The sequence below is a fragment of the Lolium perenne genome, chromosome 4 (genome assembly GCF_019359855.2).
Source record: "Lolium perenne isolate Kyuss_39 chromosome 4, Kyuss_2.0, whole genome shotgun sequence".
NCBI classification, from domain to species: Eukaryota; Viridiplantae; Streptophyta; class Magnoliopsida; order Poales; family Poaceae; genus Lolium; species Lolium perenne.
Genome location: NC_067247.2, coordinates 20,859,528 through 20,881,853, shown reverse-complemented (window position 1 = coordinate 20,881,853; position 22,326 = coordinate 20,859,528). Strand labels below are relative to the sequence as shown.

Below are 22,326 nucleotides of genomic sequence, written 5' to 3'. Positions count from 1 at the left end.
TGCGCTCGTGGCCACAGTATCCGGCCCATAAGCTGCGTAAAACTTTTTTGGACTTTCCGTCAGTATAAACACAAGGATGGCCGGCGGCCTTCTTTCTCAACACCCAGACTGTCCGGCGAGTGGGTGGCCGGACAGTCCGACCACCGCGTCGCCGCCGCCGCCGTTTCTGCACACCACCATGCTGTATGCCGCCGGCCATCACTGCACCACCATTAATGCACGCCGCCGTATGGCCTGATCGTGTTGGCCATCACCGCTAGCTTTGCCTACCGGCACACCGCTGCATGTCCATGGCTCCGGCCGGCCATGAATGCCTTCACCCGGCAAAGCCACCTTGGAAGAGACGACGACGGCATGCTACTCGTATCTATATGTACTTTACAGATTGTACAATTTATTTGGGCCATACGGGCTTTATACGGGGCAACGTATACGTATTGTGTTTTAATAACAAGGGGTATCGAACGATCTCAGCCATCTTTGTGTTTGACTTTGCTCTGAGTTTCGGGGGAGGCCATGAATGCCTTCACCCGGCAAAGCCACCTTGGAAGAGACGACGACGGCGTGCTACTCATATCTATATGTACTTTACAGATTGTACAATTTATTTGGGCCATACGGGCTTTATACGGGGCAACGTATACGTATTGTGTTTTAATAACAAGGGGTATCGAGCGATCTCAGCCATTTTTGTGTTTGACTTTGCTCTGAGTTTCGGGGGAGGGGGTTGTACTGGAGCAGATGCCCACCGGGAGTCTGTGGCAAAACAATCACCATTCACTAAGCCTTATAAACCATCCGTGACAGAGCAATCACCACTCACTAAGTCTTATAAACAAGCCATTGCGCTTCATCTCATTACAGCTAGTAAACTAAAGATGTTTATTTGAAATTATGAGAGCGGAGGGGGGCAAAAGGGAAAATAACAGAAATAAATAGAAAAAGTCGTCGACAGCAGGATTCGAACCTGCGCAGGCAAAGCCCAACAGATTTCGAGTCTGTCTCCTTAACCACTCGGACATATCGACCTTATTGATCTGAACATCAACGTAGGCTATATATAGACAGTGCTTCCCACGACGAAATGTCGAACTGCTCGATCCAAACGCTTTCGGATGAAACAGTCGAGCAAAGTAACGGAAGTTCTTATCCTTCGACCACATTTCTGGATGTCAATTTCAGCATTCCGTCTCAGAAAAAGAAGGTTTATACAAGCACAAGAGAGAGCAAACACCTAATCATAAAAATCGACCCAAAAAAGCTTAGCATAGAGGAGCACTTAGCGAACACCCCATCACACAAAACGAGAACAACAACAGTGACTCACGTTTTTTTTACCGACACCACTAAATTATTCTTGAACTAGAAGTCAACCACATAAACACATAGGGCACCACACCCTCCCAAAGCCCTTGAAGGGGGGAGATAAACTCTGATCCCGCAAAGGCACAATTAGAACACTCCCGCTTTGGAACAGTAATGGCGTTGGAGACCGTTGAACGCCTTCGATGTGCCAACCGCCATTGGTGCCCTGGATGTCGCAGCACCACGTGTCGCCACACATCTTGGTAGTCACAACTTGGGTCCACCATTGTCACACGAAAGCAATCGAGTGTCTTAGTGCGCGCAACACTAGATCCTCCGCAGTTCGCTACTCATGCCACCAAGGTAAACATTCAGGTACAACGTTGACGCGCATATGATTCACCAAGAAGTCAAGGCGTGTGGCGCCAAGTCATGAGCTAACAAAGGGAAAGACCTTCAAGAACAATGCCTCCAAGGGGTGACAACGTCATCAACGTTGTCGTTGTCCGATATGGCTCAATGAAGGCCGGCAACAAGAGATGGAGGTAAATCAAGAATCCTCGACAACAAGAGCAAGGAGGAAATAACGCCCGCAGACCCCTTCATCGTCAACGTCTCGCACGACCTTTGTCTGGAGCACCACAACCACAATTCACGCCTCGGCAACAACCCCACAAAAACAAGTGGCAAAACCTAGCAACGCATGCAACTGCACCAACTCGAGAACCAGGGTGCCCCACTAGCCCGCTAACAAAGGCCACCACACACAACACATATAAGGGACCACCACGGGCCGACCACGACGCTAACCCAGGAGGAGCTAGCATAAGCCAAAAATGACAGTGCACCGGCAAACCCAAACCTGCGGCAAAGACCGGGTTCGCAGTATGCCCCGGTGCACACAACAACAACCCAAGGTGAGAGCATGACAATATGACATAGATCTCTAATGCATGCAACGGGGTGCCATCCAACTAGATCAAGTGCAACACAACGCCAACGACCTTATCATGCCACAAACCAACTTCCATCACATGTCGGATGGTGGACACCCATGCGCACCAAGCACACTCCTCGGAACACTCTCCATCGCCAAACTCACTGGTTGTTGAGACTCCCTGCACATCTGATAGTGCCAACTCGCTTGCCATAAGCAACACGACAACACCAATCTTGAAGCGGGCCCCAACAACATCCGCTTCTCAGAGGAGGAGCGCAAGCCGACAAATGCTTGATTGCTCTCGTATGTAAATATGGCACATGTAAAAGTATGTGTTTACATAGAAGGTAGCTACGTACATAGTATTCTAAAAACATCATGACTACAATCACCTTGAAATGTACTTGAACATAAACTAATTGGACATCTAATTAATGTCCACAAGTGTAGGGAATCGTTGAAATCTTCAACGTCTAAATATTGGTGTCGATCTCACGAGTAGCTGAAAGTTTAAGTATTTTATTCTCTAAAATTAGATGCCCCTATTCTAATTATCTATGCACTAAAAACTAAATAAACAAGGATGGCTGCTTTGGAGAGGTTTAAAACTGAAATTAAAAGTACAAGAAAGTAAATATGCAAGAAAGTAAATGCTTTTTTAGAGAAAGCTCAATCATCTATGTCGTAAGAGGACAAGCTTAGCTGTGTACTTATGTGAGACAAAAGTTGCCGAGGGCGGCATAGACTTCATAGCATGAAAATTTCTAGAATATTGTGGCAAGCGTCTTGTAAGGTTTTATTCTCATTGGACGTAGCCTAAAATAGGTGCCCACAATCATGAGCAAACACACCCCTAATGGTTGGTCCCTGATCCATTTACATGAGTCAATTAAGGATTCATTAAAACATAAATGCCCAATCATTGTTTTAAATTCTAAGGTTCCTGATCATATAAACCCCCTAATACAACTCTAAAGAATTGGATAAGGTTTTCTATCATCTCCTGCTATACATTTTGATTTGATTGCATTAGGTGTAGCCCTATAAGTCTATATAGGTGAAGTACCACACAATTGATGTTCACCTATTACCATCATAGATCCATCAAATCGTAAAACTTGATTGGATACTCATAGCTATTGTATAGAAGTCATATCCAATTTATCCTATGCGCTCAGTAACATGAGGAACTACTCACAACCACAAGAAATTACAAAGATAAGAGTTTTGATGAAGTTGATGATGAATAGACGCAACCTCAGGCTGTGGATGATGATCGAGATGGTTGTGGTGGTGGTGGCAACAACCCGGCATTGGAGGCGACACCTTTGAGGATGGCGGCGGACCTAGGCAATGGGATTGATGCCCCTTTGATTCAAAGGCTCCTTGTCAGTTTTTGGTCCTATTCACATTCATACACTGCTTAATATCGGCAAACAGGATACCGACATATTTATGGATAAGAATATTACGTTCCTAGGATATTTCATGTAAAATATCCGTGTTTTTACAGCATGCCATGAAATTGAACACAGTAAACTACAAGAAGGCGTACATGTAACCTGTGTATCCATTTTGGACATCTCTGGCTTATAGCCCTGTACTTTTCCTTAGTTGCTAACCTCTAGCACCTAGCCTTATACATAACTTTTATTTGAAATTTAATAAAAATATGCAGTGGGGAAATACACTATTCAGATTCGAAAAATAATGATTTCCTTCAAAACCAAGAGAGCACTTTCAACTATAAAAATGTGGAGTTTCACACCCGTGCACCAAAGGAACTCACAATTCGTGCTACGACATACACATGTGCACTCTTTTTTTTTTTTTTTTTTTTTTTTTGCATTTTCCCATGTAAGACTAGTGGCAGAGAACCTCCACAGACCACACTCGAAAGTCGAAACCTCGGATAAATCAGGCTTCTCCAGCCCATATACGTTTTTTAAAGAATATCCAGGCCATATACTGGTTACTGACCAAAATATCCAGCTACCATAGTTTTTTTTTTCGATAAAGAGCCACGCGTAGTCTACTGATCGATACCATCTTCAAACACTGGTTGGTTATTAACATACAGGAGTCCATCATCTAATGAAAAATTTGTCACTTCATATTTTACAGATTGTCTGCTAGTAAGAGTGCGATTAGTCGTACAATTCAGTTGGAGTCTCTCCTTCTAGCATCCGCATGATCTTAAACAATTCATTTTACGGGGAAGCTTATACTCTATCCTATTTAAGAATTATGAGTAACGACATGTGCAATGAGATAATAATAATAACTGAATAAATGAGCAAATCTATACATTTATAGTTTAGGTCTGAACTATAATTTATTCTTAAAACAACACAACATTGAAATTGGATGAAAAAAGAATCTAAGAAAACTGGCCTGTCTTAGAGCTTCCCGAAGAAGTATAAGCACTCCAGGAAAACGGTGTTGCGCCAACGTCGGCATAGTTGGATGTAAGCCGACGGTTGGCGTCGGAGTCACCTGGCCGTAGGAATTTCTAGAGCTATGTTGTGTTCATGTGCAATGTGTTGATTTGATGGTTGATTACAATAATTGTATCTTCTATGCATGCATGCAATATTAAGATGCGGCGATGACGTGGAAGCAGCTGCGGCGGCAAAAATCTTCTTGGGATCTATGCCGACATAGCTACTGGACAACGGTGTCGGCGGTATAACCACCGGCGTAGGGTTCCTTCAAGTGTACCAAACACTGCCACATGGAAGCTATGTCAACGGCATTGCCATCGGCATAGATTATTCCACGTGGTCTCCTGGCCGGCGATACGAAGCGACAGCGCCACCGTTGTGGCAGCAGGCGGTGAGTTGGTGCAGCTCCTCCGAGTAGTTAAGGTCCTTTATCTGCAAATCTTTTGCCATGGACTTTCATGCAATTTCACTGGAATTGTGATGTTTTATTTGAAAATTGCCTTTTGTTGTAATAGGGTTCCTTCAGTAATTCAAGGAATTACAGGTCTTTTCTACAAGCTTTATTATGATTAGAAGAGGGACCCATCCATGATTTATTGGAAACCAACGATCTTGTTTGCAAAAATACCTCCACAATTGAGGGTTTATGCTAATTTTAGTAGGGTCATGGTGACATTTCTTAAATCCAAATCCAGTCGAACGGGGACTTGTCAAATCTAGGCAGGTGCAAGGCTTTCCACGGGGAGTCCATTCTTTAGTTTTCTTATTAATAATAATTCTGGCCGTGGAGGAGCGTTTGTATGAAGTATGAGGTCTTTCCTGAAAAATCCTCGAAACGTGAAATCCCAAGAGAAGAGAAGTGGGATCGGCGGAGCGAATTTCGGCTGGTGGCCCAGCAGAAAGGGGTGGGCTCTTAGCCCATTCCTCGGATCGGACGGCTGATCTTCTTTCCATCTCTGCAAGATTACGCTGAGCCGTCGGATCAGAAGGAACTCCGCGCCTCCGCTATATAATCCGCACGCCACCCCTCTCGTCGCACTCACAGCAGATTCCACCGACCACCGGCCACCGCCACCGGCAACCCAAACCAAAATCGAAACTCCGCCGCGGTCACCACCACCACCACCAGCACCAGCCATGAATCGCACGGGGACGAAGTCCCAGGTCCGCCACTTCCGATCCCACAGAATCAATTTTTGGTGCGCCACTGATGAGGCTTTTCCTACTAGTGTTAGCTAATGTTTGATTTCTCTGTCCAGTGTTATGATGGATTTATTCCACCAATTAACAGAAGAATTATCATCCAACCAGTATGCCATGCTTAGCTATTCCCATAGTACGGTGTAACATTCCGCGAGGATGAGGATTGATCCTTATTAGATTAAGATGACCATGTATCCGCGAGGATGAGGATTGATCCTTATTAGATTAAGATGACAATCTATTGAAATGCATTGATTGCCTGATACGAGGATTGGTTTCTAAAGATTATCTGAACAAGAGAATTTATCTTTCAAACATACATATTTCTGATTTCATGTCACGTTATCTGTTTAATATATTGCCGCGTGTTTTGGATATCAAGATGATGCTTTTCAAGCTGTTGGCAACAAGCAAGAAAGCAGGTTCACAGGTTGTTGACAGATTTCCTGTTTTGTGACCTCACTGGAACTACATCAGCATATGTTTTGGGGGCTGGTCTGGCCTCGCTTTTCTTTCCTCTCAGACAGGAAGCTCCTTGTGGATGCTGTTTCTTCAGATCCTACACGGGAAGCTCACTGCCATGGTTGTCAAATAAAGCTTCAATGTGCCAAAAAAAAAAAACTGATTAGCACACTGCAACTGTTAATTTCTGATCAATCTTACAAGCTTTGCGTCAAACCCTTGTAACTACTGACTAGTTGTGTGCCAATGGCTGTACAGGTGACAGATCACAAGCCAAAACAAAGGTTCCCTCCCAATAGCCACATAAGATTTCTGTGCATGAAATTTAACTCTGAAGCTTATCTTTTACACAAGATCAATATAAGTGCGAATGTGCAGTCAAAGTAGCAAGATTCAAAACAAATCTGAGATGCTCTGTGACCAGGAATACAAACTGTTTCTTTTACAACATAATTAAAGCATTGCAAATTATTTTGGCTTTGAGAGATACAATCACAAACTACTACCTCGGATCGCATTTAATCAACACGGGAGTGCCAATGACAATTAACTCCGATCGGAAGGAGCACTACACTACGGAGTGCTACTTTATTTCCAAATTTTAAGATGTTTTGGTAGGATATTAATTTAGGCGGACGCTACGCGTCGGTCGCCGGATGGGACGGCCGAAAATCGGTCGTTCTCCGCGCCGTACGATCAAGATCAGACGTCCGAAATTTACCGCGGTGCGAGATTTGCATTTTGCCCCTGTTTTTCTGAAACTTAACCCGCGGTCCTTATACTAAGTATTACAACAAAATATCTCACTTCGCTTACAAAAAATATGTACTATTACAACAAAAAAATTACAAAAATATAAACAAAATAGTATTATAAAAAAAATGGTTAAACAACAATTGTTTTGCTATAGGTTGGTTTACAACAAAAATTGACAACAATTACAATAAAAAATCAAAAGCTATAACAACAAAAAACATGTGTTCGTGGCTGTGAAAATTTGATTGAAAATAACACATTTTTTATATATCAAATTACAACAAAAATCACCAGCTATTTTTACCAAAAATTATTAGCGATTACAACAAAATAATTTATAGCAAACGTCCAGGTGAACATTACAACATCTCTAACATACTTTCTCTATAACTTTTATATGCATTTGTTACAAAACTAACGAACATATACAACATCTCTACGAAAAAAGTGTCCATGACTAAAACAATTACACCAAAAATCACAAATAATTACAATAAAAAAGTCATCTGTTTACAACGTATCAAGAAACACACATTTTCGTAACATATCACTTAGAAAAATCTTACAAAATATGTCGTGTGAGTTTACAACAAATTTTTTATCTAATTGTTACAAATCTGGAAACAATACTGTACATTTTTTTTAAAAAAAAAGTAACACTCCAGTTTGGGCCGAAAACCAGGCCGATAAAGGGCCGCGCGGAGCGAGGGACGACGACCGATCGCTGGCGAGCGATCGGTCGCCGGATCTGAAGCGTTTTCCATTAATTTAGCCTACCAAAACATCTTAAAATTTGGAACAGACGTAGTAGTACATTATTACAGCACATGTCATTCTTCAAAAATTATCTCTGGCGAGAATGTGCCATGTCTAATCTGCTTAGCCACCATTTCTTGCTCAACTTTCTTCTTTGGAAATTTCGAAGGACAAGGTGATTCCCCAAGGGCGTCACAATACTTGCATTGTTCATCTCGTCTCAAAACTATCTTCTGCATGTTGGGAGATCGCTCCAACACAGATCTTATGAATGCAAATTGCTGCTGTAGTGATTTAAAACCAGTGAATTCCAGATGCTTTAGAAGCCTGTTCTCGGAGCCGTTGAGGCGCATTTCCCACTGAGGTGTCCTTCTGTCAAGGAAGGAGTCGACTCTGGCCTCTACGTCGCATGAATGTTCCCATACCTGTATTTGTGTGACCAGTTCATTACATATGCGATTGGAATTCAGTTTTGAACGACTTTCCGCAATTTTTTTTTTTAAAAAGTAAAGCTCCAAATGTGGAAGGAAAGTTTTTAACGACTGTCCGCTACTTCTTTGAAAACTAAAACTCCAAATGTGGAAGGAAAGAAATACAGAAAAAATGCATCACCTCGATATGTAATATTTCGATAGATGGCGCTGCTACAAGAAAGGCCATCGTCCATAAAATATCAAATTCAACAAAAATACCACGTATTGACAGCTTCCTTAGCTTGTTGAAAGCGGTGAAGAGTTCCTCGATCTCAGGTTGCAACCAAAGCTGATCACAGGATAAAATAAAGAATTACCAGTTTGCAAGCACAAAAAACATACCATTTAGCTAAAATATAATAGCACTTACATTTTCTCCTTGGAAATCCAGTGTGAGAGTATGCAGTCCTGTTACTCCATGTAGAAGCTCGCTTAATTTAAATTCACGTTGACCACATGATGAACTACATGAGAGTTCTAATTCCCCAAGAGATGGAACAAAACCAAAGGTTACTGGGGCGTAATCGGATACCCAAGTATTCCATAAGAACTTCTCTAATTTCGGAAGGCAGACAACCTCGATTATCTCAAAGCGACACTTGTAGATATTTAAAACACAGAGGTTTGAGTTTGGTGCATCAATCTTAAAGAGGGAGCAGATACCACTATCACAATGCACAAGTATTAGATGCTTCAGTTGCTTGCAGCAGTCAAACAAGACATGGTGCATGTCAAATTTGTCAAAGCCTACATTATATAGAGTGAGCTTTGTGAGGCAGTGGGGCACACTAGGGTAGGCACCGAAAAAAGAATATATTTCTTGAGCTCGCTGCAGCATATCCTCATCACTACAGTCCAAAATATCTGTCTCGTCAAGAACGGAGAGATCCAACTCTTTCAGCAAACGGCTGTCGACTGCGTCACATATTAGTGGGCCAACTTCGCACAAGAAAGTGTTGATTAAATAGAGCTTAAGATGCAGACTTGAGATGGTGCATCCTCTCTGGTGATCAGCCAAGAAACTCCTGGCTGCTTTGGTCAAAGACACCATAGCTTTCTCCATATCATTTGCCTCGACAGGGTCAGGGCGTGTAACAGATAGGAAATCCTTGACATCAATCATAACTTCTGGCAGCAACCAAGGCAAATGCCTCCACCGTGTAGAGAGCACACATGTCGTTGCGGCCAGACGTGTACTGACTCTCCCCAAGATCGACAGTAAAATATCATCAGTCAGCATGCTGAGCCTATCTTCATCCTCCAGTTGCTGCAACATAAATTATGGATCCATTATTTAGCTGCCACTTAACTGAACTGAGAATTCCCAAACAGCAAAATAGTTACATAGTGACAAAGACAATACTCTATCTAGCGCCAAATACCTCCCAAGTACACTTGCTATCAATAATTGGGTTCAATTCAGATTCATCAAGGTGATGTATTTATGTTTGTATAAAGTGAGTTACATATATTGAGGTGACATCTTCAGATCGTTAATACAAAAGATGAAGCCCATGCGCTGCAGATCTGAATACTACATACTGAGGAGCTGTAAAATAGTACGGAGTTGCTAATTTTTTACCTCATGCGCTAAAACAGTTGTACAGTTTGGAGATTAGTTCTGAGAATCAAGCGCTAGAAGTACCATATTACCTGATAACGGAATGCTAAAAAAGAATCAAATCTCCACTAGTAGATCACAGAAGCAAGAAGAACATATCTCCACGTATGGGCTTAATACATGTTTGTACTATTGATTCTAAAAACAAAATTCAGTTTTAGTACTTCTGTATTGCTAGAAAAAGCATTTCAGGCTCTAAACTCGTAGTATTAGTTCAAAGATACAGCTACTATTTGTACAATGGAATGTCAATAGAACTGAAAACAACAAATTATGAACAAAGAGATCAACATGTATAATACTACAAGAAGAGAGGGCCAGCGTGGCGCAGAGAGACTTACTTGGCTCTGGCTCTGGGAGCTGTTATTATCGTTGTTGGCCTCCATGGAGAAACTCAATGAGCTGGCCTCCCAATGCAAGCACCTTCTTATTCTGCTATATACTAGGTATAAATAACCGCACCCGAAGCAGCAGCCCCTCTCAGACCTAATTCGACTGGAGTCGCCGGATGATTATTATTGCTATTCCTAAATAATTTATCAACTGTACAGCGGAGCAAACCAAAGTTGGTTCGCGCTATTGATCCGGAGGTCGAATTCTGTGCTGCCGCTGCTGCTATTGATCCGGTCATATATATAAATCAACAATCCCGATCGTCAAGTAGAAGGAAGGCGGAAGAAGGAAAATATGGCGCGCAATCCCGGTCGTGCTCGTATTCCCTGAAATTCGACCCCACGCGCGCGCGCGTTAGTTAGAATCTGAATCGAGTACGGGGTCAATTGCACCCAGAGCAGAGCAGAGGAGCTCAGCTCCGTGCCTTACTTAAATTGAATACGAGGAGGAGTAGGAGCCGGCGGCGACTGCAGACCTGAGAATTGCCCGCGCGCGAGAGAGTCAGAGGCGAATTTGAATCGAATCGGACTAAGAATTTGAATCGAATACTGATCAATTGGAGGCAGAGAGATGAACTGACGTGGGTACCTTACTTGGGAGAGGCGGAAGAGGAGCCGGCGGCGATTGGGGTTGCTCGCCGTGGCTGAGAATTGCGCGCGCGCGGGAGTCAGAGGCGAAATTGAATCGAATCGGACCAAGAATTTGAATCCGATCCAGGATCAATCGGACGCAGAGAGGAGGAGCTGACGTGGGTACCTTAGTTGGGAGAGGAGCAGGCGGCGAGGGCAGTGTCACCGTTGCAGGCGCCTCAAGAAAGAGGAGGAGGGGACGGCGGCTTGTTCGCCGGCGTGGCTGCGGCTCCCCTGTAGGCTTCCCCGCCTACCTGCGCCGCCTTCACGTCGCCGGCCCTGTGAGGCCTCCTGCTCTTCTCCTGGGGCGGCAGTGCTGGAGAAATCACGGAGAGGAGGAAGAAGAGCGGGGCGGCGGCGGCCGGCCGAGAACCCTAGCCAGATTTTGCCTTTTATATCTCCTCCCCTGCCTCCCCTGTTCTGTTCTTGAGCATGCTGGGCCAGAAGCTTGGGCTGAGAATTTTGAATTTCTTTTTGTAAAGAATCAAATCAACACGCGCGGGAATCAGAATCTATTTGTTTGTTTTGTATATTTCCAATCGGTTGTGTTAATCACAAGTTTATTCCATGGGTAGCGCGAATGGCGCGATCGCAAGAACAGAGCAATCGCTCGCATCGCATCGCGCCGAGAGAGCGGCGTGGGAACGAACCATGTTGGCTTTGATTCGCGGCGAATGCTCTCAACTCTTGCAGCAACGCGCGTCAAAAACGTTTTCCGAAAACAACCCAAAGCGTTTTTTTAGAGCGCGCCAGACCAAAAAATCATTCCACCTGCGTTCTTCAAAGCCTATTTTTGTCAGGCGCGTCCCATACGGTGTCCGGCGGTCCGAGCCCCTCCCCGTCCCACAGGGGACGCTCCGGGCACGCCGGACACAACGAAAAGCGAGGCGAACCGACGCGGGTCCGACGCGTCAGCGGCTCGGAAGCCTAAAACCCCGTCGGCTAGCTTTGGTCAAGCGACGTTAATAGCGTCCCTGTTTTCCCAGGCGACGCAGGGACGCGTCTCGTCGTGCATGGCCGCGTGGCCGTCCGCGCCGGCGTTATTGCGTGCAACCACCCGCTGCCGCCGCTGTTTAAAGACGCCCTGCAGTTCTCACCGCTCACAAACCATCTCGTCGCCGTCGCGTTCTCCTCCGCGCAGGCGTCGACATGTCGTCCTCGTCGTCCGAGAGCTTGCTAGCAACATGGCGCGCCCATGGTGCTCGCCCATTTGCTCGCAAGGTATGAACCTCCGCCGGCCGGCCTCTATTACTCGCCAATTATCTACAATAGTTCATAGTGAAGTAATTTTATACATATGTTTGTAGAGTTCATCATATGATTCATCGGATGACGAGTTCGACCAAGAAGAAGAGGAGAACATATCGATACTATTAGCATACCGCACCGTTAAGAGGCCAAAATTTAGTGGATCGGTGTTCGGTAGACAGAAGTTGTGGAGAGAAAGGATTGAAGGGCATGAGAAGTTGATGCGGTCGTATTTCAATGAGAATCCGATTTTCCCCGAAAGCTATTTTCGGCGGCGTTTCCGGATGAGTCTCAACTTGTTCAAGCACATTGCAACGGAGGTCACAAAAAAAGATCGCTTCTTTGAGTAAAGGAGGAATGCCGCCGGAGAACTTGGTCATAGCACATATCAAAAGGTGACCGCCGCCTTGCGTATGTTGGCATATGGTATACCGGCGGATCTATTGATGATCATTTGGCCATGGGAGAGAGCACTTCTATCTTATGTGTGAAGCGCTTTGTCGTTGCAATTTTCAATGTCTTTGGCTCCACATACTTGAGAGCCCCCAATGCTCAAGAGACGGCAAGATTTTTGGAGATCAACGCCAACCGGGGGTTTCCCGGTATGCTTGATTCCATTGATTGTATGCATTGGAGTTGGAAGAATTGTCCAGCGGCATGGCATAGACAATTCAAAGGCTACAAGAAGGATGCCACCATAGTACTTGAAGCGGTGGCCGATCAAGAGACTTGGATATGGCATGCTTTCTTTGGAATGCCCGGATCTTGCAATGACATCAATGTTCTTCAACGGTCACCACTAATGACAAGACTTGCAATGCGGGAAGGTCCATTGATGGAGTTTGAAGCAAATGACCACAAGTACAACTATGGCTACTTCCTCGCCGACGGCATAAATCCAAGGTGGCAAACATTTGTGAAGCCAATTATTCAACCAAGAGGTAAGAAGCAAACCCAATTCCACAATGCACAAGCGGTGGCTAGGAAAGATGTAGAGAGAGCATTTGGGATTTTGCAAGCCCAATTTGCCATTGTTAGAGGACCGGCTAGATTTTGGGATCAAGAATGCCTTTGGTATATCATGACCGCGTGTGTAATCATGCACAACATGATTATAGAGGATGATCGCGGAAAAGATGTGGATCATACCCACTACGACTTGATGGGGGTTCCCGTGCAAGTGAGGAGATCCGCACATAGGATTTCCCGATTCATTGCCTCATACCATGCCATTCGGTGCAACGACACACATGATGAGCTTCAAAAAGATCTCATGGAAGAATGGTGGAATTGGAATGGACAACAATAGTTGCATATTTGTTGTATTTGTTTGAAAACTATGTGTTGTATTGTCTGAAAACCATGTTGTATTGTTGTATGTTGGACGTGTTGTATTTGGTGTGAAGTATTGTTGTGAACAATGTATTGTATTTGGATGGTACAATTTATTTGTGAATTTTTATATATTGTTTGATCTTGTTGGATGCATACTTGTGTGTGTTTGTTGTTTGCGCCGCGCCCGCGCGCTGCAAAATGGCGCGTCCGGCGGAGGTGCTATTTTACCGCGCCAACGCGCGCTGCAAAATGGCGCACCCGACAGGGGAGAAATCGCTCCGGCGCGCGGCAACGGTTTACAGCGCGCAGAATCTGAGGTTTAGCGCGCCGCGATATAGCGCGCCTGCTGGAGATGCTCTTACACCTTGTATAGTCTAAACATTCAAATTACATGGACCAAGACATTTTTCTCGTAGGACATGGAGAAAACAAGAAAACCTCACGACCCCCAACCCTAGCCCCCACCGCACCCCCTCCTCCCGCCATCACCGCCGCTGGCGCCGCCGGGCAAAGCCCCGGGGATGTGGCGGCGGCGGGGGGTCTTCCTCTGCTGCGCCGGGAAGCGCCCGGCCTAGTCTTCGCGTGGTGTACTGGGACGGCGTCGAGATGGTAGAGACGGCGTCGTGCCGAAATAAGGATGCTGGAGCTCGATCCCCATCTCGGCAAGGCCACTTGTGGCGGCGCCGACGAGCTGCTGGCCTGGTTTCCTTTCAGATCTGCGGATCGGGGGAGGGTGGATTTCCGGGCACGGTCGAATTTCAACCCTGCCGTGGAGTTTGCGGAGTCTGTTCTGGAGTCGGAGGAGTGCTGATGTTGTTGCCTTCTCCTCGGCCGTCCGTGGTGGCGAGGGAGAGGAAGGAGATGGCACCATTATCTTCCTTTTTAGGGTTTGTGTTCTTCTGGTGGTTTTCGGCTGTTATGTTTTGCAGTTTCTTCCGGCCGGCCTTGGTGGCGAGGGGAGGAGGCGATCCGACGTGTCGACGCCAAAATTGGCCAGATGGTCGAGCGTTCTGCTGGTGGGAGAAAGACCCTTCTTCCTCCTTGTCTGTATGATTTGCTGTTGTTGTTTTTCTTCTTCCTCGGCGCTGATCCTGGAGGGAGTTCCTGGTTTGCCCGGGAGGATGGCCCGGCCGTGGTGCTAGACCGGTCGGTTGACTCGAGTTCTCTTCCTTCCGGAAGGGACACTTTTCGCGGTACTCAAAGCCAAAGATGGCGACGGCTGCTGTAGGTGTGTTGGATTGGTGTCCATGCCCTCTCGGTGCTGGGGTCAAGGAAGGAGGAAGCAGCATGGTGGCAGTTGTACTGTGGTCGAAGATGGTGACCTGCTTGCGCTTGGTTGTAGTTTTTTCTGATGCAGGGTCTTCTCTCAAGATTATGGGATGATGACACGGGGCTCCGGAGATCTTCTCTCAAGATTATGGGATGATGACACGGGGCTCCGGAGATCTTCATGGGTTATGGTGGTCTTAGTGATAAGGGGTGGCCCGATCTTCTCAGTAAGCAACGGTGGTGATGATGATCACGGGGTGATAGCAGCGGAGGAACACGACGATGTAGTGGATGATAACTTGTATGACGCAACGAGTTCTCTCGATTGGTCCCTGTCGTCAATGCAATAGCTCTCAACCCTGCAAGATATTCGCAACTCCACACACTTGCGTACGTAGCCGCCGACCACGAAGCGGTAAGTTGCAATCGTCTAATTCCCAATGGAACAGCAGATCACACAAGACTTTATCAGGATCTACACAATATCAAGCAATATGGTGTAGGGAATTCAATAGTTTTGCAGAGCAAACAACTAAGAACTAGGGTTTATCTTAAACGTGGTCTAAAGCAGCTAGGGGGCGTCCTGGACACTTATATAGGCGTCCGGGACAAGTTCTGGTCGAAAAGATACAAAGAAAACCGACCCAGAATAGATCTGGTCGAGACAGACTCGGACGCGTCCGGTCTGGGATCCGGTCGACCGGGCTGTGGACCGGGCGGGCCGGTCGGTGGTCCGGTCAACCGGGCGGAAACCGGAAACTTCGCAACTTTCCGGTTTTTGCCCGGTACGAGAAAACTCATCCGGTTGGCGGCCGGTTGCCGACCGGTCGATCGGGCCAGGGACCGGGCGGTCCGGTCTGGGGGCCGGTCTGACCGGGTTCTGGACCGGCCTGGACGTCGTCTTCTCCTCTCGCGCATGCCTCCCGCTCCTCCCTCGCGCGTTCATGAGATATCTTCATGTCCAGCTCCATGTCCATCTTCACGGCCATCTTGACGTCCGTCTTCATGTCCAGCTGCTCCTCTCCTCGTGCGATGCTCGTCTCCTCTTGATACCTGATGATACATAAGTAATAGGACTTAGGCAGTATAAAGTTCTCATCAATCAAAGTACCGTTTAGAAACAAGTTCACCTGTTGTTTAAGTAGCTTCGCACGAGCCCTTGTAATTGGTCCAATCCGAACTTCATTGGACTTGAGCTTCACAGCAGGTTCATCTTCAGCTTGCAATGACGGAGGTAGTAGTGAGGTAGGGATGTCCTCATCATCTCCCCCCCTTCAAAAGGCGTCGACCCCGACGCTCCAAGGTCTTCTCCGTCATGGTGTCAAATCAGCCACATTGAAAGAATTACTGACACCAAACTCATCAATTGGAAGATCTATCGAGTATGCATTATCATTGATCTTGGCAAGCACTTTGTAAGGACCAGCACCACGAGGCTTCAACTTAGACTTCCGTAGCTTTGGGAACCTATCCTTGCGAAAATGTACCCAGACCATATCACCAGGCTTGAACAACATCTCCTTACGCTTCTTGTTCATCCTTGCAGCATTGCTCTTGCCTTTCTTCTCTATCAACTCTTTAGTCTTCACATGGATCTTTCGCACAAAATCTGCCCTCTTGGATGCCTCCATATTAACTCTCTCATGTATGGGCAAAGGCAACAAGTCAAGTGGAGTAATGGGTTTGAAACCATACACCACCTCAAAAGGACACAGCTCCGTGGTAGAATGTACCGCCCTGTTATAAGCAAACTCCACATGCGGCAAACAATCTTCCCACTCCTTCAGGTTCTTCTTGATCATGGATCTCAATAATTTTGACAATGTTCTATTCACCACCTCAGTTTGACCATCAGTTTGGGGATGACAAGTAGTACTGAACAGTAGCTTTGTCCCTAGCTTTCCCCACAGCGTCTTCCAGAAGTAGCTCATAAACTTCACGTCACGATCAGAAACAATAGTCTTCGGGACTCCATGTAGTCGAACAATTTCCCTGAAAAATAGGTTAGCAATATGCGACGCATCGTCGCTTTTGTGGCAGGCAATAAAGTGTGACATCTTAGAAAATCTGTCCACTACCACAAATATAGAATCATGGCCTCTCTTAGTACGCGGCAAACCCAACACAAAATCCATACTAATATCCTCCCAAGGTGTAGTAGGTGCCGGTAAAGGAGTATACAAACCGTGAGGCTTCAGCTTGGACTTGGACTTGTTGCAAGTAATGCACCTCTTCACATACCTGTCCACGTCCCGCCTCATCTTTGGCCAATAAAAGTGGTCAGCTAGCATGAGTAGCGTCTTCTCACGCCCAAAGTGACCCATCAAACCTCCAGCATGTGATTCCTGTAATAAGAGCAAACGCACAGACGATTCTGGAACACATAGTTTGTTAGCTCTAAACAAGAACCCATCGTGTATGTGATATTTGTCCCATGCTTTACCAAGAGCACATAAGCGATATGGTTCAGCAAAATCATGATCAGTAGCATATAAATCACATAGCACTTCTAATCCAGGAATTTTAACATCAAGTTGAGTTAATAGCATATTCTTCCTAGATAGAGCATCAGCAACAATATTATCTTTTCCCTTCTTATGCTTAATAATGTATGGAAAAGACTCAATGAACTCAACCCACTTAGCAAGACGCTTATGCAAAGTAGACTGAGCTTTCAGGTATTTCAAAGCTTCATGATCAGAATGTATGATAAATTCTTTTGGCCACAAGTAATGTTGCCAAACCTCAAGAACTCTAATTAAAGCATACAATTCTTTATCATAGATAGGATAGTTCAACTTAGCACCAGATAGTTTCTCAGAAAAATATGCAATTGGGCGACCCTCTTGCATCAACACACCACCAATTCCAATACCACTAGCATCACATTCAATCTCAAATTGCTTATTGAAATCAGGAAGTGCAAGCAACGGTGCAGAAGTTAACAATCTCTTAAGTTCATCAAAAGCATGATCTTGGGCTGCGCCCCACTCAAATAGAACACCCTTTTTAGTCAAGTCATTCAAAGGTGCAGCAATAGTACTAAAGTTGGGCACAAATCTTCTATAAAACCCAGCTAGACCATGAAAACTTCTTACTTGACTCACATTCATGGGAGTAGGCCAATTTTGAATAGCTTCAATTTTAGACACATCTACCTCTACTCCATGTTTAGAGACAACATAACCCAGAAATATGACCTTATCTTTGCAAAACGTGCACTTCTCAAGATTACCATAGAGTTTATTATCACGCAACACTTGCAAAACATGTCGAATATGTATAGTATGATCAGATTCATTGCGGCTGTAGATTAATATGTCATCAAAGTACACAACCACAAACTTGCCAATAAATTCACGCAAAACATGGTTCATTAGTCTCATGAAAGTGCTAGGTGCATTAGTTAGACCAAAAGGCATTACTAACCACTCATATAAACCAAATTTTGTTTTAAAGGCTGTTTTCCACTCATCCCCTTCTTTCATCCTAATTTGATGATAACCACTACGCAAATCAATTTTAGAGAACACAGCAGCACCACTCAATTCATCTAGCATATCCTCTAAACGGGGAATAGGGTGACGATATCGAATAGTGATATTGTTTATAGCTCTACAATCTACGCACATACGCCATGTACCATCTTTCTTAGGAACTAGAATAACAGGAACAGCACAAGGACTAAGGCTTATGCGGATATAACCTTTGTCGAGTAGCGCTTGTACTTGCTTCTGTATCTCCTTCGTTTCTTCGGGGTTCGTTCTATATGGTGCCCAATTGGGTAGCGAAGCTCCGGGAATCAAGTCAATTTGATGCTCAATACCTCGCAATGGTGGAAGTCCTGCGGGTACCTCATCCGGAAACATGTCGCCAAATTCCTGCAAAACATTAGAAACACCAAGAGAAAGTGGGGTCATGTCGTTAGAAACCAAAACCGTACCCCTGTATAAAAGCACAAGAGGCATGGCTGTAGGATCCTCACTAAATTCTCTCATGTCTTCTTTGGTGGCTAATGAGACTAAGGAATTCACTCTCTCACTTTTCGTTATATCACTCACAACATTACAATTCTCTCGCCTATCTAAAGATGCATCTTCCAAGTTCACTTCAACTTTCTGACGAGACTCATTGACAATTTGCTGTGGTGTCATAGGTTGTAAGTTGATTTTCTTGCCCTTGAACTCCAAGTGATATGTATTGGCACGGTCATTGTGTTGCACAGAACGGTCATAGAGCCAAGACCGACCCAATAGTAGGTGACACACCGTCATAGGAACCACATCAAAATCAATGCAATCCTTATACGGTCCAATAGCAAATTCAACTCGCACCATGTGGTTTACCTTCATTTCACCATTGTCGCTCAACCACTGAATATAGTATGGATGCGGGTGCGGTAGATACTTCAACTTCAGGTTGGTACACAACTCCTTGCTTGCTAAATTGCGGCAACTCCCGCCATCAATAATGACCTTGCAAGCCTTGTCAGGACCAACTAAAGCTTTTGTTTGGAACAAATTGCAGCGCTGAGTAGATGCACTAGGCAACACATTAAGAGCACGCTGCGACACAACAATGGTGCGGGCATCAGACGGATATGCATCTTCACCATCAGTGTCATAGTCATCATCTTCTGGAGCATTAGGATCAACATCATCTCCAGTCTCATACTCATTGTCCTCATTGATAATCATAACTTTACGGTTAGGACAATCTCTCTTGAAGTGGCCTTTGCCACCACATGTGTGACAAACCATATCACGGTTACGCGCAGTAGACACATTAGAGCCACTCGTACTTGCAGCTGATTCGGACTTCTTTGTGTTAGACACATTGGAAACCGGTTTACTAAGCGGAGTAGAGTAAGGGGCGGAGCGCGTCGAAGGCGCCGGCGCCGTAGATGGGGCCACGCGGGGTGTGTAACGCCCAGCTCCTGTAGCTCGTCCTTTGATCTTTGCTTCGTCAGCCAACTGTGATTCAGCTTCTCTTGCATGATGTAACAATTGATTCATATTGGTGTAACTATAGTGACGAACAATGCCTTTGATATCATACTTCAAACCATTCAGAAAATGCTGCATTGTCATCTCAAGAGACTCACGGACACGGCCACGCTGCATTAGCATCTCCATCTCCATGTAGTATTCATCGACAGTCTTCACACCTTGTCTCAATAGAGTCAGCTTATCATATATATTCCGCAAGTAATTTGTAGGCACAAAGCGAGAAGTCATCGCCTCCTTCATAGCAAGCCATGTGCGTATAGGTTGTTCACCATCCTCTTCACGATTACGAACAAAAGCATCCCACCAACGCAATGCATAGCCATCAAATTCAGAAGAAGCAAGCTTGATCTTTCTATCTTCAGTGTAGTGCGGATGTAGATTCCACAACTTCTCAATCTTGAGCTCCCAAGTGAGGTATTCTTCAACATCAGCACCTCCTTCAAACTTGGGTATAGAGAATTTGGGCTTACCCAATCCATCTTCCTCATCTTGTCCACGACCATTGCGGCCAAGTGGAGCCCAACCGCGAGGACGATAACCACGTGGCGCACCACGAGCATTGTGTGCGTCATCTTGAAGCTCAGGATCATCATCATTGTCGTGCCGTTGTTGCGCGGTCAAATTCTCAACAGCCAAGCGCAAATCAGCAAGAGTACGCTGTACATCCGTCATTTGATCTTGCATTGTAGTGACGGTCACATGTGTAGCATCCAACTTTTGGGAGATCTCTTGGACCGTCCCCTGAAGCTCATCATCCTGAGCGCGGAATTCACGTCGCATCTCATTACGAAGAGCCTCATACTCCCTCCATGTGATGATATCTGCAGCACTCTTGTGTTCCTGGTTAACAAGTTTATGATCACTAGCAGACATCATTAGTAGATTAGTGCACTAAATCAAAAAATATATGGTGGTACGCTCACAACTCACTCAACAACTGATAAGAAAAGGAGATCTTACCGTTCCAAAGTAAATTAGAGTTGCTTACCACTTGTAGTAACAACTAGTGCACGAATGTAGCGAAGCGAATATCAAGGGTATAAGAACAAATCACACGGCAAAGCAGGATATATGTGGGGCTGTAGGTGGGCTACCTATTTGCACCAATAACAAGCTCTAGCGCTGACCGTAGATAACCAATGATACTCACACAAGGCGATATAATGGGGCAATGCAACTATATGTGGGAACAAGGTTGCAATGCACTAGAGAGACGCTAGCAAAGCTCAACGAGACAGGCACAAGATTGCTCAACTACGGGTGCAGTAAAGTAAACTTAGGCCTTCACTTGAATCAACTAGCACTTCACTTTTCTTTTTGGATTTTTCTTGTTGTAACACACGCAGCTATGTAGCTCTTTTTGCTTCTTTTCAATTTTCTCTTTTTTTTTGATTTGTTTTGACTCAACTCCTTGATAACACGGCCAACAAAGTATGCAAAGCACCAAACCCTAATGAGCAGCCTGACGAGCGGTAAAACTAGTCTCTTCTGGGGAAGTTCCTAGTCACGTATATCGATAGGCTGTGGCTATGGCTGGGAAAAGCACACTGTACGCTATGTGGACTCGGAGTAACAAAAACTAAAACTAGATGAAAGTAGAGACTCAAACCCTAACAACTAGATGATAGACAAAGATACGCAAAAACAACTACGAAAAGCAACTAAAACTTGAAATTAGTGCAATCTAAGGCTATGGCAAACCCTAACCCTAACTTTTTTTGGCTTTTTCTGGATAGGAAAACACTCACAACTCAACTATGGGGTGGATTGTGGATGGCTTACCGAGGAAAACTGGAAATCTGATACCAAGATGATAAGGGGTGGCCCGATCTTCTCAGTAAGCAACGGTGGTGATGATGATCACGGGGTGATAGCAGCGGAGGAACACGACGATGTAGTGGATGGTAACTTGTATGACGCAACGAGTTCTCTCGATTGGTCCCTGTCGCCAATGCAACAGCTCTCAACCCTGCAAGATATTCGCAACTCCACACACTTGCGCACGTAGCCGCCGACCACGAAGCGGTAAGTTGCAATCGTCTAATTCCCAATGGAACAGCAGATCACACAAGACTTTATCAGGATCTACACAATATCAAGCAATATGGTGTAGGGAATTCAATAGTTTTGCAGAGCAAACAACTAAGAACTAGGGTTTATCTTAAACGTGGTCTAAAGCAGCTAGGGGGCGTCCTGGACAGTTATATAGGCGTCCGGGACAAGTTCTGGTCGAAAAGATACAAAGAAAACCGACCCAGAATAGATCTGGTCGAGACAGACTCGGACGCGTCCGGTCTGGGATCCGGTCGACCGGGCTGTGGACCGGGCGGGCCGGTCGGTGGTCCGGTCAACCGGGCGGAAACCGGAAACTTCGCAACTTTCCGATTTTTGCCCGGTACGAGAAAACTCATCCGGTTGGCGGCCGGTTGCCGACCGGTCGGCCTGTGGACCGGCGGTCCGTCTGAGGGGCTGGTCTGACCGGG

General features: G+C 45.4%; 1 protein-coding gene and 1 non-coding gene across 4 annotated transcripts; both read right to left on the bottom strand.

Moving 5' to 3' along the window:
* Positions 1-946: 946 nt before the first annotated feature.
* On the bottom strand, positions 947-1,028 carry TRNAS-CGA (transfer RNA serine (anticodon CGA)). The gene has a single exon. It is a non-coding gene; the product is annotated as a tRNA-Ser (tRNA).
* Positions 1,029-6,715: 5,687 nt separating this feature from the next.
* On the bottom strand, positions 6,716-11,586 carry LOC127291860 (uncharacterized). Of its 3 annotated transcripts, XR_007844790.1 has the most exons (8): positions 11,110-11,586; positions 10,942-10,996; positions 10,783-10,828; positions 10,302-10,679; positions 8,710-9,606; positions 8,479-8,628; positions 7,883-8,291; positions 6,716-6,985 (listed from the first exon to the last, which is right to left on the bottom strand). XR_007844790.1 is itself a non-coding variant. In XM_051321182.1 (7 exons), the coding sequence occupies exons 4-7, from the start codon at positions 10,344-10,346 to the stop codon at positions 7,941-7,943; spliced, it is 1,443 nt and encodes a 480-aa protein (XP_051177142.1). In that variant the 5' UTR covers positions 10,347-10,679; positions 10,783-10,828; positions 10,942-10,996; positions 11,110-11,586; the 3' UTR covers positions 7,878-7,940. The 3 variants fall into 3 exon arrangements, 1 of the variants encoding a protein (XP_051177142.1); XR_007844791.1 differs by having other exon boundaries at positions 10,942-11,586; XM_051321182.1 differs by lacking the exon at positions 6,716-6,985 and having other exon boundaries at positions 7,878-8,291.
* Between the last annotated feature and the right edge of the window lie 10,740 nt (positions 11,587-22,326).